Consider the following 14,665-nt stretch of genomic DNA (forward strand, 5'->3'; position numbering starts at 1 on the left):
GAATGAGGATGAGAACAGCACCTACTCCCCAGGGTGGTGATGAGAAACGAACTCCAAAGCCCCTGCCAGGCTCCCAGCACTGAGCTGGGAACGTCCAGCCCATTCCGTACAGCTTCGCCCTCACTACTGTAATTGTCAACATTATCGCTGGATGTTTAAAATGTGTCCAAAGTTTCCTATCTGAAGACAGAGCACTAGACTCTAAAGGCTATAATTTTCCAGACTTCAGCATTTAAATTATTACTATTCCAGATTGAACATAAGAAGCATATTTAGAAATGTTTCCTGGATTCTTTTCTGACTCCTGAAAGGCAGGGGTGGACACCTCTCACTTCCAGCTTATCTTGTCATGCCCTGACCCCCGTCACTGAGACTCAGGGAAGAATTTTCAGTGGAGTGGGCTCGGTGGCCTTTCATTCAAATCTGAATATTTCTGGTGTGAGCACTGGAGTGGCTGAGGAACCACGGGCAATGGCTAATCTACTAATCGACCTTTCACACAGGAGAGGATAAGCAAATTTCAGTTTAAGGGAACACACAGCTGGTACACCCCTGAGTCTACCAAAGTTCCCTCTCTCAGAATCACTCACCCTCTCTTGTTTTTTGTGTTTTTTTATCTATTTTGTCTTTTTCTGAGGGTGTGCCCCCCTCGCTCGGCTCCTCTCTCATTTGTTGTATTGGTAAACAAGACTTGATTCGAATATTTCTGTCTGTAATGACTTGAATTCGGGTCTGGCCTCTACCGCTCCCTCAGCATGGGCTGTGGGAACCTCTTCTAGATTTCTGCATAAAATGGAAGCTTGCCACTTCAGCCAGGGTGCTTGCTTCAGAGAACATTGCTTTCTGGAATCCGGCCAACCTCAAAGAATTTACCCAGACGATCCAGGAAACGCTGGATTTCCATTTATAGACATTTTCTCTTACAATTAAGAACAAGGGAAGTTGTTTTTTGTTGTTGTTGTTTTTTTACCCTGATTGCTTTATTTTACATTTAAAATTTTTATGCAAATGTGACATAATTAGAACTATCTGAGGAGATAAAGGGCAGAGAATTGAGACCAATGGCCCTGTCTGTTGCTGGCATGTGAATAGCCAGTGCTTCAGTTTTTATCATAAGTGACTTTGAAAGTGGGTGACATGCCAGACATTCCTTCTGAAAGTTAGCTCAGGTAATGATGAAAAGCAAGGCCAAAATCAATAGGTCACTTGCAGTTCTATTTGGGAAGTTGCGGTGCAGCGATGACAGTTCTGTGACGTGGCTTACACAGCATTGTAAAAAAAAAAAAGTCCCCTGGGTGATGACTGGACTACAAATGAAACAATGGACGAAGGGGACTTCCACAGCTTCAGTCTTCCTGGCTACGCCCAGTGGAAATGCCCCAGTACCTTTCAGTCTCTCAGACTGGAGAACTTCTGCACAGAACATTATCCCTACTGCTACCAGGGGTTAAACTCCGGAGGAATGTGACAACTTTGGGGAAGATAAGAGGAAAATTCAAGGACTCACTTCCTAGAACAAACGTCCAAGATGGGTTTGAAATCTGTGGCCCTAAGCAAACATTTCAGAAAAGCATCTCTGACCTTTTGTAAATTGCCAAAGCAGACAGGTTTCCAGAAGAGGGGTCTTCCTTGCAATTCTTGGGTTCTATTTCTGCCTGAAGGCCTGAGATAGCCTTAGAGCTTATCAGACAGAGCAAGTGGGATGTCTGAATTCACTCGCGCCGTGGTGGCTTTGTCACAATTCATGCAGACACTGCTGTGTTTCTAGTCCTGGGTTTGAGTTTACACATTTGAACTAAAGTATTATCTTAATGATCAAGTAGATTTTTCTTATTTTTTATACCAGTTTTATTGAGATTTAATTTATATACAATCAAAGTTACCTATTTTAAGTGTATAATTTGATTCCTTTTGACTACTATCATATTTCAAAATATTCCATTCATCCTTCAAAATTATCCTCATCCCCGTCAAAGCCAGTCCCCTACTTCTGGTAACCAATGACCTGTTTTCTTTCCTTATAGTTTGACCTTTTCTAGAATTTCAGGTGAAGGGAACCACAGAATTTTGTGTTTTGTGTGTGACTTCTTTCACTTAGGCCAAATGCTTTGAAATTCATCCATGTTCTGTATGTATCAGGAGTTCATTCCTTTTTATTGCTGAGTAGCAGCAAGTGGATTTTTTGCACATTTTTAAAATTGGGTTAAAATACACATAATACAAAAATTTACTATCTCAATCACGGTAAATGTATACATCAAGTTGATTTTTGTTGATTTGAAGGATGATGTATTTAGGTCATATGGAAAAGCAAATCGATTTTCTTGCCTTTTTGAAAAGCATGTATTAATTGCTTAAGACCAAATTGCACGTATCGTACTAATTGCATAAGAATATATTCAAACCCATCTTTTCTTTACATTTCCCCCGAAATATAAGATCCCATCTGCCTCATTTAAAATGAAATTCTAAATGCACAATTTTTGAACCGTGCAGCAGACGAATCTGAATGAGAAGGAAATTTCCAGATAGGTAGCAAAAATACAAATTAATTAACAGCTGCTAAGTAAATGCTGTTAGTCTGGACATGAACCTGGATTAGACCAAGAGTTCCACCGACATTTAAAATTGTGATTGAATGATCAATTAGTAGAAAGGTTAAAGCAAACAGTGTCCATCTTTCTCATAAGATATGAGTAGTAACTGTGACAAGGAAAAACATGGTGCTTAGTGAGAAAAGCAGCAACAACAATAATAACAACTGTAACTTACTTGTGTAACACATAGTATATGCCTGGTGCTGCTCTGAGCACTAGATAGGTCATTAACTTATTTAATTTTCCCCAAAACCCTACCAGTTGAGTGTCCTATCATTATCCCCATTTTGCAGATGAAGAAACTGAGGCTCTGAGACAACTAAGTAACCTGCCTTGGAGACGGGTGAGGCCAGGATTTGGCCCTGGGAATCTGCTCTAGAGCCTTGCTTGTTGATGATGAGAATATTCTTCACCCCAACAATGCACTAGAGAAAAATTCTCAAAGGTGAAAGGGGTTAGCCTCGTGGCCATAAGCCTGCTGCCTGTTTTCTAGCCCAGGTCCGGGTGACCTCTGGGGATTTAACATGTTAGGAAAATCAGAAATCTTTGTTCAGAATCCATTGTGAATTGGCTTTATTGATGTGGGCCCAGAGTCCACAATCTGGTTGGGCTGTAATGGATGTTGACACAATACCATTGACTGCATTGGATTCATTCAGTGTTGTAAATTTGTCTTTTTTATGATGCTTTTTAATCTGGCCTAACAAAGAGTTTATGGAGTCTGGAACTAAACTGCCTGGTTTTGAATCTTGGTTTCGTCACTTACTAGCAGTGTCACTTTGAACCTGTTACTCGATCTTTCCCTGCCTCTGTTTTCTCATCTGTAAAACGGGGAAATTAATAGTACACCTATTTCATAGTGTTGTTTTGAAGACTGAAGGGTTATCACCTATAAAGGATTCACAACAGCAATGACAAATAACAGGTACTATATGTGTGTTAGCTCTCACTATCACTATCCAAAAAATGGTGGTAGATGGAAATATGTGTTCCGTCTTTTGAGATATATAAGTTATAGGAATCTCTATGAAATTTACCCTCAAGGTTTGTTTTGTAGGGCTCTGGTCTTTGATCCTGCAGGACTGTGTTTGCACAACTCTGACAGGTAGAAGTGCAAGGGGCAGGGACCCAGGGACATGAGTTCAGCCTCTATAACACACCAGCTACTAGGATGAAAAATTCTAAACACCTGGTCTCTGCGAACTGAAACGTTCGCAGTAACTGGACACTGTTGAATTTTAAGAGAGAAGAATCTTTGTTATTTGTTTGAATCCTGGACAGAGTAGAAGAGAACCGAACGGGGGATGAGAAAATTGGAGTTTCCTTTCTATTCCTCATGTTTTGTTGCTGGAGATTTTAGAGTAGGTATTAGTGAGTTGTAGAAACCTGCCTTGCCCCTGTGGTGCTGTATTCACATCCCAGTAATTCTTGGACATCTAGTTTAAGCTCACGGTCTGTACAAAGCCATCCCTTGCCATCTTAATCAGCCCACACTGGCCTTGATTACGAGTATAAACTGAAGCCCTTGCACCCTTTGACAATCATGTACGGTCTTATATCGTTTATTGCTGTGTGTTGCTCTCATCTATAGAATTATCTAGAGAGCACACATTCATTTAGTCAGTAACAACCATTTATTGGGGCTCTGTACAGGCCCTGATCATGAGAAATAAGGGTGGTCGTTTTGGACAGATTGTGTACATATGCTGTGTATCTATACACCTCTGGTACTTTTAAATCTCTAGCAGGAGCCAACGACTTCTTGACAGCCACCTCTCTGAATTACTGCCACCAGCCTCTTTAGGGAAAAGGAACAATGTAGCATACACCAAGATTTGTAGTTTTCTAGATATCACTCAGCTCACCTAGCACAATGGACTTGGATGATACTCAGCAGTTGGTGTCAGCAAACATTTTCTAATGGACCCGTAGAGAATGGCAGGAGAAATATGCTCTGAGATGTAAACGGGCTAGGAAGAGTGAATCCTTTTTCTTACTTAATTCAACAGAACATTTATTTTGCAGCAACTATGAGCTAGATGCTGTACCAGCTGTTAAGAATGCAGAGTGATATCTAGCCTTAACATTCTGTAGCTTGTTGTGTTTTTTTTTATTTTTGTTTTTTTTTAATTGGGGAAGGAGAACAGGACTTTATTGGGGAACAGTGTGTACTTCCAGGACTTTTTTCCAAGTCAAGTTGTTGTCTTTTCAGTCTTAGTTGTGGAGGGCGCAGCTCAGCTCCAGGTCCAGTTGCCGTTGCTAGTTGCAGGGGCGCAGCCCACCATCCCTTGCGGGAGTCGAACTGGCAACCTTGTGGTTGAGAGGACGCACTCCAACCAACTGAACCATCCAGGAGCTCAGCGGAAGCTCAGCTAGGGATGCCCACCGATCCACGGGGAGTTAATAGACCAGGACACCAGGAAGTTATGGGGACTGAGGAGAGGAACCCTTGGTCCAGCCTGGTGATGGTGAGGGAAGGAATTAGGTGTCAGCAGAGTGGGTGGGCTGGGATAGGGCTGCTGTGTTTCAGAGAGAGGTTGAGCCTAGGCAGGAGGAAAAATTGGACCCTGTGATCACTCTCGGACTGACCTGTTTTCCTTGATATCTTTTAGACCAGAGCTGATCAGGGCTGCCGACTTATTTCTGAGTTTGCGCACTTGGGGCTGGGCCTCCCAGTTTGAGGAAGGGGCAGGCTGCTAGCTACCTGTGTGAATTCTGCCCTGGACCACCCCTGGAGAGAAGGAGGGCTCTGTGGGGTCTGGCACATTCCTCCAGGCTTCCTGGGCTGCAGGCAGCCTCTACACCACACCCTTGGCCGGGGCCAGGTGTTCGCGAGGGGGGAGCCCGGGGCTGGGGTGAGCGCCTTTACAGCTCGGTGTGTGCTGTTTGTCTGCCTCCTGAGGGCTGGGTCCTCCTTATTCACAGGTGAGTCACACCCTGAAACACAGGCTCTCTTCCTGTCAGGACTGAGTCAGGTAGAAGAGTCGATAAAACCACCTGATCGAGGAAAAGGAAGGCACAGCGGAGTGCAGAGTGAGAACCACCAGCTGCCAGGTGCCCGGCCACGACCCCTGCAGCAGCGGACGGTGCGCCTGCCGCCCGGCCCGGCGGCCCCGCCCGGCCATGCCTACGCTCTGGCTGAGCTGCTGCTTCTGCTTCTCGCTGCTCCTGCCTGCTGCCCGGGCCACCTCCAGGGGAGAAGGTGAGTTGGCTTCCAGGAGAAAACGTCACAGCCCGGGGCTGTGAACTGGCCTTTCTGTGCAGACCGTGATGGCTGAACACACCTCCGAGGATACTCACTTTGTCCAAAACCTCTTTAGAACACCCTCTTCCTCTCCCCCATCTGGGGCTTTTCAAGAGATGAGGTTTTAGTAAAAGGAATATGACTAGAGAAAGCTGTCTGCTTTAAAAATGCAAAGCCAATAGGTGTGCCAAACCAGGGTTTTCCTTACTTGAACAATGTTTCTGGACTGCTGTTTTTGACCCAGGGGCCCCTGTTGGATCAGTAATATGTCGGCATATAAATGCTTTTCCCATTGTGTGTTTTGATTGCTGGGATTTTGGTGGGAATGTTTTCTGTGCTTGTGAACACCACCAAGATTGAAAATGAACCTCTTCAAAAATCCTTCTGGAATTCCATTTCGTCTTTGGAGTGGAGAATCAGCCTTCACAGTCTTAACCATGCTTTATTTTATATAACGTGACTTTTTGTAGTATTTTCACATGGTATTCATTCAGCAGACATGTATGGGGAATGTATGTCAGAGATCGTTTGATCTTAGCGAGGGCACCCAATGACTGTTATGTGATGAAAAGATCAGCTGATGTAAACAAAACTTTCTGAGAGCCTAGCAACTGTTTACTGTAGGCATGTGTCAGCCAGGACAACACATAACGGGTGTTTTCCTTGTCACTTCGTTTTACCGATGATGCTTGCCTGTATAATTACCCTGAAATCTCAGGTTTATATTGCTTCCTTGCACATGATGGCATTTGAAATAATCATTTCAATACGTTCGAGACCCATATTCACACATGTGCATTGTGTACATGTCCACAATGTAAAGATAGATACACGTACACGTGGGTTCATCTTAGATAGTCCATTGATGACCGTGCAGTCTGGGTACTGCTGGCCTGGATTGTATTTGAATGACATGAATATTTTAGCATGTGTTCGAATGCATTGATACAGTCCTTTTTTGTTTTTAAAGAAGTCTCAGAATTAACTGTCAACACACCATCGTGACTATCATTTTAAAAACTTTTCACCAAAATGATCATGTAGGTTAGGTTCCCTTAGAGTTAGGATAGTCTTAACCGAGTGAAATACATCCTAAAAGTAAGGATAGTCTCTGAATAGTAGAATTCAAAGGGACTGCTTACAGATCAACTAGTAGAATCCCTTGGCTTGGAAAATGAAAAAATGGAAATAGATTTGTGCAAAGCCACAGTGTGGGCAGCAACAAGCATGGAACTTGATTTGGGGGTTCTTAGGCTGCAACTTTTGGGGTCACATTACAAAAGTAATAGGGGAACAAGGTACATACGTTTTACATATTGGGTAATTACTGAAGCAATTTCCCCCTTGGCTATCATTGAGGGTGTGTGTGTGTTAGCATTATTTAACAGAAGTAAATATGTACGATGTTATCAATTGTTTAATAAATTCAGACTCTCACTTCTTCTCATGGAGGCCCAGTTCTGAGCATTCCATCTAGACCATTAAGTCAGAAACTGTGTTCAGGCCCGTTTCCAGACACACCCCTTCCTTGGAGATGGACCACTTTAACACATTAAGCTTCTTCTCAAAGAGCTGCAGTTTGGGGTCCAATAAAAGTGTGAAAAGTTTGGTGTCAGGGTAGATAGAGCACACCCGCTTTTCCATTCAAGGGGTGCTGGAAGTTGGACTGAAAATATGGTACTTACCACCTTTCAAAGTGACCCACATATGTGTGTCTTGTGGGTTACACACATGAGAGTCTAAAACAATGATGTCGCTTCTTGGTGGTTTCCTTGCAGGCAAAATTATGGTGTTAGATGTAATCAGTGAGATGTTCAGGGTTGGTCTCAGCTAAAGCACAGGTTTTAGAGTCAGTCTGACCTGGCTTCAAATTTTGCCTCATTCACTTACTAGTTCCCTATAAGAAAGCTTTCAGGCTCCTCAGTTGCTTGGGGTCTGCTTCTTCACCTGTTGAATGGAGGCAATAGTACTGTGTCATCTTGGAGAGCTGTTGAAAGCATGAGTGCTGATTGTAAAAATGCCTTGAGATGCCTAGCACTACTTCTTTACAAAGTCTGAAGCTGATAGCACGGGCATCGTGAACTCAGATGACCGGAGATGAGTAAGGAAGATAAGAACGCCCCTTCAGGAGCTCACAGGCGGTGTGAGAGAATGTGGCCTGTAGGTCCAATGGTCTAGACCGTAGTTCACATGGGGAGGTATGACTGGAGAAGGGGCTAGAGAAGATAGCAGTGTAGCCAAGAATCTGGTGGTGGAGAGCCGTACAGGCCAGGCTGTGCAGTTAGGATAGTGCCCTGTTGGCACAGAAGAATTACAGATGGTTTATAAGCAGGGGTGAGCGTGGTCCGATTCGTGTTTTAGAAGGAATCACTCACTCCAGGGCTTAGAATATGAACTTGAGCTGGGAGAGGCCAATAAGCAGCCATTGCAATAATCCAAATGGGAGAGGATGAAAGCTTTCATCATGGTGGTGGAAATAGCAGAGGAACCAAGTTATAGAGACATTTAGAAGGTAAAATCGAAAGGGTTTGGTGATCCAATGAGTGTGTGTGTGTTAGGAATACAAGTAAGGGAAAATAATGAGAACTAGGGATGACTCCAACGTGAGTCCAAGGCTTCCGGTTGTGTGAATGGTTCGACAGTGATGCCATTAAAGGAAATGAGGACGCTAGAAGAAGGATCCGACTTGGGAGCAAGGTTGAGCAGTGAAGAAGAGGGAGTAAGTGCCTGTGGGGACCTGTTGAATTTGAGATGAGAAGGAAGGTGTCCCACCGTCCCGGTGAACAACTGGAACCCTGATTTTGAAGTTTAGAAGAAAAGTTTGAAATATAAAGTTAGGAGCCCAAAGGTGGAAAGCAAAGCTTTGACACTAGAGGAGACTTCCTGGGACATAGAGGTGAAAGAAACCTCAGCACTTAACAAGGAGATAGAGGAACAATGAAGGGAATCAGGAAATATGAGCTTCGAGGACAGAGGAGAGAGAAGACAGAGGGGTGTTTGTTAGCCAAAGAGTTAACCAGAGTTTCAACAATGTAGGAGTGATCAATGGTATTCACCTATAAAATATAAATATACAAAGTTGAGGACTAAAACGTGACACCACTGTTGGATTCAGCCATCAGGTAGGTTTTGAAGCAATTGTTCTAGAATGGTGAGCTCAGAATCCAAGATTATTATAGATCACTAATGTGGTTTCTCCCATGGTCTGGTGCTGGAAAACAGGTGCTATCGACAGTGGAAAGGACCTCTGGAAAGGTTTATATTCTCTCATAGCGTCTTACTTAAATTGTTCAAGTGGCTTAGCCTCATGCATAAGAGAGCAGGCTCTGGAGTAATACTGTGTAGGTTCAAATCCTGGCTCCTCCATTTACCAGTTGTGGGCTTTAGGCAAGCTACTGCGGCTGTGATTCAGTTTCCTCAACTCTAAGATGAGGATAATAACTGGTTGCGATCGTTACATGTAAAGCACTTTGCACAGTGCCTGGTAAGCACTCCCTATGTGTGCAACGTTATAGTTATCTCATTAGCTGTCCTGCTGGTACTGAAAGCCAGGATGCTGCCTTCTGAGTTTCAAAGGGTAACATTTTTGAAGGCTCCTTGAATTAGCTCAAGAAAGGTGATGAGGAGCCCTTTTCCTCAGGCAGAAGTGAACCCTAAGTTTTACCCGATAAAACAAGTAGAATACCTGAGAAGGAACCCAAAGCAGATTGGAATTTCAACTTTGGATTTCATATCATTTCTTCTCCTGGCCTCTTGCCAACCACCAGACCTTATCACATACAGAGTCAACAAATGTGCTGCTCTTTGGAATATGCCCAGATATAAGATGACCCCACAGAAGGTCGTCTCTCACTTCTCAGTGGGAAGATCTGCACCCCCACTCACTAAAAAAAGGGGGGTTTTGGCCAACTTGATTATGAAAACATTTAGCAATATAGATGCAGTGGTCACATGTCTCTTTATGTTCAATTTAGTAAATTAGTTACACAAACATTTCAAGTCACATAATTTATAAAATAATAACTTAGAATTATTGGTTAATTCATTTACATTTCATGAAGTAATTATATTCGATTCTTCCCATGCATCTGTAGCATTTCTATAGCCACTTTAATACAGTTTCTTCTTCTCTTTGAACTAGGTGGCTTGAGATACAGCTCTATTTAAGTCTGTTTTTGATGCTGTCACTGGAAAGTACACCATTTTCAAAACATTTAAAAATCATCCTTAAGCACACATTGGGAGCTTCACAACATAATAATCTTAAAAGGCTTATTTATAACTTTCACAACTGGCAATTGTGAGATAATGAAAAATTATGAGAATTGTGTTCGATACCTGGGCCTCTTTCTTACTGATAGGTATCCAAAACATTGATTAAGGTCATTTCAAGTTCATGTGTCTTCCCCAAACAATACTTTACTATTAAAATAAAGTATTTGAGAAAGTGCCCTATGATATAAGAGATTTTTTTTTAACTTTTTATTTATTTTAAGTGTGTTTTTCCAGGACCCATCAGCTCCAAGTCAAGTAGTTGTTTCAATCTAGTTGTGGAGGGCGCAGCTCACAGTGGCCCATGTCGGGATCGAACTGGCAACCTGTTGTTAAGAGCACCGCACTCTAACCGACTGAGCTAACTGGCCGCCCCCAAGAGATTTTTGAAAAGACTTAAATGGGACCTTGTTTTTTCCCCTGAGAGAAAAAGAAATTGAAAAATAAAAACCTTTACCTTATATTCAAGTGTGTACAATAACCAGGAGTATTGAGTTGGGTTAGAGTGTAAGCTGGAAATTTCTATGTCGGCTTAAATTCTGGATGTCCTGAACTGAGGGTTGCCAGCCACGGTTTAGCTCTGCTAGTGCAAGGAGGTGAGGAAGAATGTTGATTTGTGATCAGTGTTCATGGGAAAGTCAGGAGCGTGAAATTAAGGTGTCAATCCTGAGAATATTTTTCCCATTTAAATTCTTAGTGGCTCAATGGTATTGACATGTTTGTTGTTGTTTTTTTTCCATTCCCTAGAGAAATTGGTAAGGATGAGACTTGAATCGTCTATTACAGGCCAGTATTGAAACAGGAGCCTCACAGATTCTGGCATATTCTAATTTAGTCACAAATTAGACCTGGTAGATTACCGAATCACGACTGAGCTGTGTTCTAATATAACCTCTAGGTACATGATGTAATATTTGAATTATATCCAAAGCGAAAAGCTAAGTCTTTCTGTGTCTGGGGGTGACTGTATGTCTGTGTATGTGCTCTCCCCAACAAACATGGGCTCCTTACGTTACAATTATGCAAGAAGAAAAGAATGGTTCTTCCTCTGACACCAGTCAGTGCAAGGGCTTGAGTCCTCCCTTTCTGCTGTATCAGAGGAAAGATGGAGAATTCTTACAGAATTCCAACTTTTTTTCCCCAGATTTTATTTTTATTTATTGTGTGACTATAGATCGTCACATTCTAAAAAAGTTAAATTGCAGCCAAATCATTTCCCACACTAACTTAAACATGGGAGAAATTATACAAATCTTCAGCTGCATTTGTGTGGGGCATTTCTTATGAAAAGGTTTGCACATTTCACCACATTCTTGGCTTATGACAGCATCGTAGAATTAAAGGAGAATGGACCTTGGGGGTTCTCTACAAGAGCCTCTCATTTTATAGATGAGGAAAATGACACACGGAGAGGTAAAGTAACTACAGATTCTCACAGCTGATTATAGCAGAGCTGGGTTCCAGCACGTGTCATCCTCATATATAAGTGGGAATATGGAGGCACAGAAAAGCAATTGCCTTGACAAGACCCATGCAGTTAGTAGCAGGACCAGATTTCAGTGGCTAGTGTATGGTACTTTAGCAAGCTACCTCCTTGGCTTACTTCTCATTCTTACTAAGAATTTCCATTTCAATTAATCGTCAGACTTGATGGAATCTCGACCTATTGTTAAGAGCGTCCCTTATGTCTCTAGTCGGGACATCTGTGTTTGGTCCATTCACAAGTCTCTAGTTGTGTATGTGAGCCAATATAGTGGCTGCTCCTTCAAAAATGTGAGAACAACAGGTTCAAAAGAAGCGCAAACTCTACTTTGTGGAGCACTGACAAGAGAACCGATTTCAAATGACCAAGTTGTCTCTCTCTCTCTCTCTCTCTCTCTCTCGCTCTTTTTTCCTTTTCTTGGTTCGACTCTATTGTCAGATTTTCATGTAGCTGGGAATTGACCAAATGGCTCAGTTAAAAAAAAAAAAAAAAAAAGACAGTTGAGGGATAAGCCTTTCAGGTTTACCAGTCAGTCATTGTTCTTCAGTGACTGCTGACGTTTGAATCTATAGAGGCATATGTGTGTCCAGAGGTTATTTTTCTCTCCCTGGTAGACACCACTGGTATTAGTGTGAGGCTTTCAGGATGGGCTCTGTTTCAGTCAGAACATTGACCTTGGAAGCTTTACGCATATTGACTGCTGTTTCAAATTTTGCATTTGGTAAAAGGGGATTCCTATTGTTCTAAAGATCATTTCTCATCGCAATGGTGCAGAGTCAGCATGCACATGCCTAAATATGTGTATCTTCGTGAAAGGATATGGCGATGGCAAAATATCATGGCTAATCTCCTTGTACAAAAATACAGTGTTCATAAGAGGTTTAAAGAGGGAGAATTATTAGGTAATAGGTAACTTTCTTTTTAAGGAGCCAACAAAACACAAATGGAAATGGTTGAAAAACCACATGTCATGTATACTCCGAAAAGCATTTCAGTACAAATCAGAATTTCCTTTTTAAAAATTCAGATGCCTCATACATGATTTCTGTCCTTTTGGTTCTCATTTTGATGTCACCTCTAGCTGTCCTAGACTCTCTAATTTTCTTTACTTCAGCTGCTTCTTAAACGGGCATATGATACCTTTTGCTGGACCATGTAGGAAATGGCCCATGAACACTGGGCTCTTTGAGTAACAGTCAAATGTGCCTTCTGTGTTGGAACGTTTTTCTTTATAGATGATCTCATAGAAATATAGAGAGCACTGTTTCCTTGGTCAGAAGGGTGTGGGGTTACATGTGGGTAATACTGTCATATAGAATCGTTACCATGAGCACTGGTGAGTCTCCACACTGCCGCTGACACCAGCTGTCTTGGAGCAGAGCCCTTACAAGTGCCAGGTGCCAGAGCAAGGGAGTCCCTTCTGTATCTCTTTTGTCCTATAATTCTCTTCCCTTTCACCTTTGAATTCATTCAGACTGAGCCCTCAGCCTCCTCTTGGGCCCTCAGATTCTTTGCTAGTCAGACAAAAATTGGCGTCCCCAACCTCCTTGTTCACTGGGATTTTCTTTTCCTGTCCTCACTGGCTGCCTGGGCCCTGGTGGGGAGTTAGGGGAAGACATCTCCAGGTGGGGTCTCCCAGTGTCGTCCTCACTAGATTGAATTGCCTAAGTCCACATGTGCCTTTTCTAAGTCTAGGTTATAATAAAATGTGCTGTAAACTGAGGGAAAATAGGTGACTCCTGTGAAGCCAGACTCTTTCAAAAGGAAAATGTGGGGATCTCAGTTTCACTGGCTCTTGATAACTTTAGACTATTTAGAGTTGAAACGACTTGCGCATATTTTATCATTCAAAATGGCCGGTGGAATTAGAACACCGACCTCTGTATGTCCCGCTGCTCTGAGCACTTCACGTTGCAGCATTACTTACGTGGCTTGGGCATTTACATGTCTTGGGAAACAAATGGGGATGAAAACTGTGGGGGAGAAAACTGAATTCAGTTGAAAGATTCTTAGTGAGGGGAGTGCCATTTCAGTTTTCTTAATTCTAGTTAGAAGACATATTGTGACATACGTTAAAAAGATGAAGCTGGAAGCAGACGTTCACACATTAAACCATAAAATTCAAGATCAGTTTCAACAGTGATATGTTCAGATTTTGTTTTAAAGTGTTCACCCAAGCTGAGAAGCATATTAAAGCTGGGAAAAATCTCACGTAGGAGGTTTCAAAACTAGAAAATATTTATGAGAATTGTCATCATCACAGGTAAGTGGAATATAATAAAAATACTCATCTTGTCATCTGGAGTATCTCAGATTTGGAGACTTTGATTTTTTGAAATTTTAATTTATTTACTTAGAAAATTTCAATTACAGTTTGCAAGCAATATTATATTAGTTTCAGGTATGCAACAAGGTGATTAGACATTATATAACTTACGCAGTGATCACCCCGGTATGGAGGCTTTGATTTTCGCAAATGAGGTGATAGCTTCCAGTGCTTTTAATACCAAACTGACAGATGTCAGGGGTATCTTGCCTTAGACCTCATAAGTAATGTGCAACTAGAGTATTTCTAAAACTAATTTACAATACATTAGAATAGATTGCTATTTAAAGGCCAATTTCAATAGCTGCTTGTGTTTGGGAAAAAAGCATTTGCCAGGTTTTTATTTTTTTTAAGGGAATATACTATTCTCAACTGTAATTTTATTCACCATTTTCAGTCTAGCTATTTACATGGAGGTGACGAATGCTCTTTGAGCATAAAAGGGTTGTCAGTTTACATGAGGCCAGTTCTTTGACTCAGAGAAAGGGAATGAGATCCAATAAGATAAATAAAAATTTAATTTTCAGTGTAACTTCTTTGAACAAACGAACTAGAGGAAGGTGATTAGAATTGCTAGCTCCAGCTTACCTCTTCCTGCCGTGATGCTTCTCCTTTACAAAGCAAGAACATAAAATAGCAGAGGCAGTAAAGAAAAAAAGAAGTGTAAGTGAAATGAATGGGAGAGAGGTAAAGTTGTTCCAGTGGGGAGTGTTATATGAAACTGGGGTGGAAAGTAGATAGGA

At 41.9% G+C, this 14,665-nt stretch overlaps 1 protein-coding gene across 2 annotated transcripts in view; it reads left to right on the top strand.

Moving 5' to 3' along the window:
• The first annotated feature begins 4,813 nt into the window (after positions 1 to 4,813).
• Positions 4,814 to 14,665, top strand: part of LAMC2 (laminin subunit gamma 2) — a 53,557-nt gene continuing 43,705 nt past the window's right edge. The window contains exons 1-2 of one of the 2 annotated variants that reach the window (XM_074322075.2): positions 4,814 to 5,065; positions 5,562 to 5,799. In XM_074322075.2, coding sequence (XP_074178176.2) covers positions 5,721 to 5,799 — 79 coding nt within the window. In that variant the 5' untranslated portion in view covers positions 4,814 to 5,065; positions 5,562 to 5,720. Of the gene's footprint in view, positions 5,066 to 5,561; positions 5,800 to 14,665 lie in introns of those variants that run through there. The other variant, XM_088801629.1, reaches the window with a different exon arrangement.

The sequence above is a fragment of the Rhinolophus sinicus genome, chromosome 11 (genome assembly GCF_057876585.1).
Source record: "Rhinolophus sinicus isolate RSI-liver-muscle chromosome 11, RSI-T2T, whole genome shotgun sequence".
Taxonomy (NCBI): Eukaryota; Metazoa; Chordata; class Mammalia; order Chiroptera; family Rhinolophidae; genus Rhinolophus; species Rhinolophus sinicus.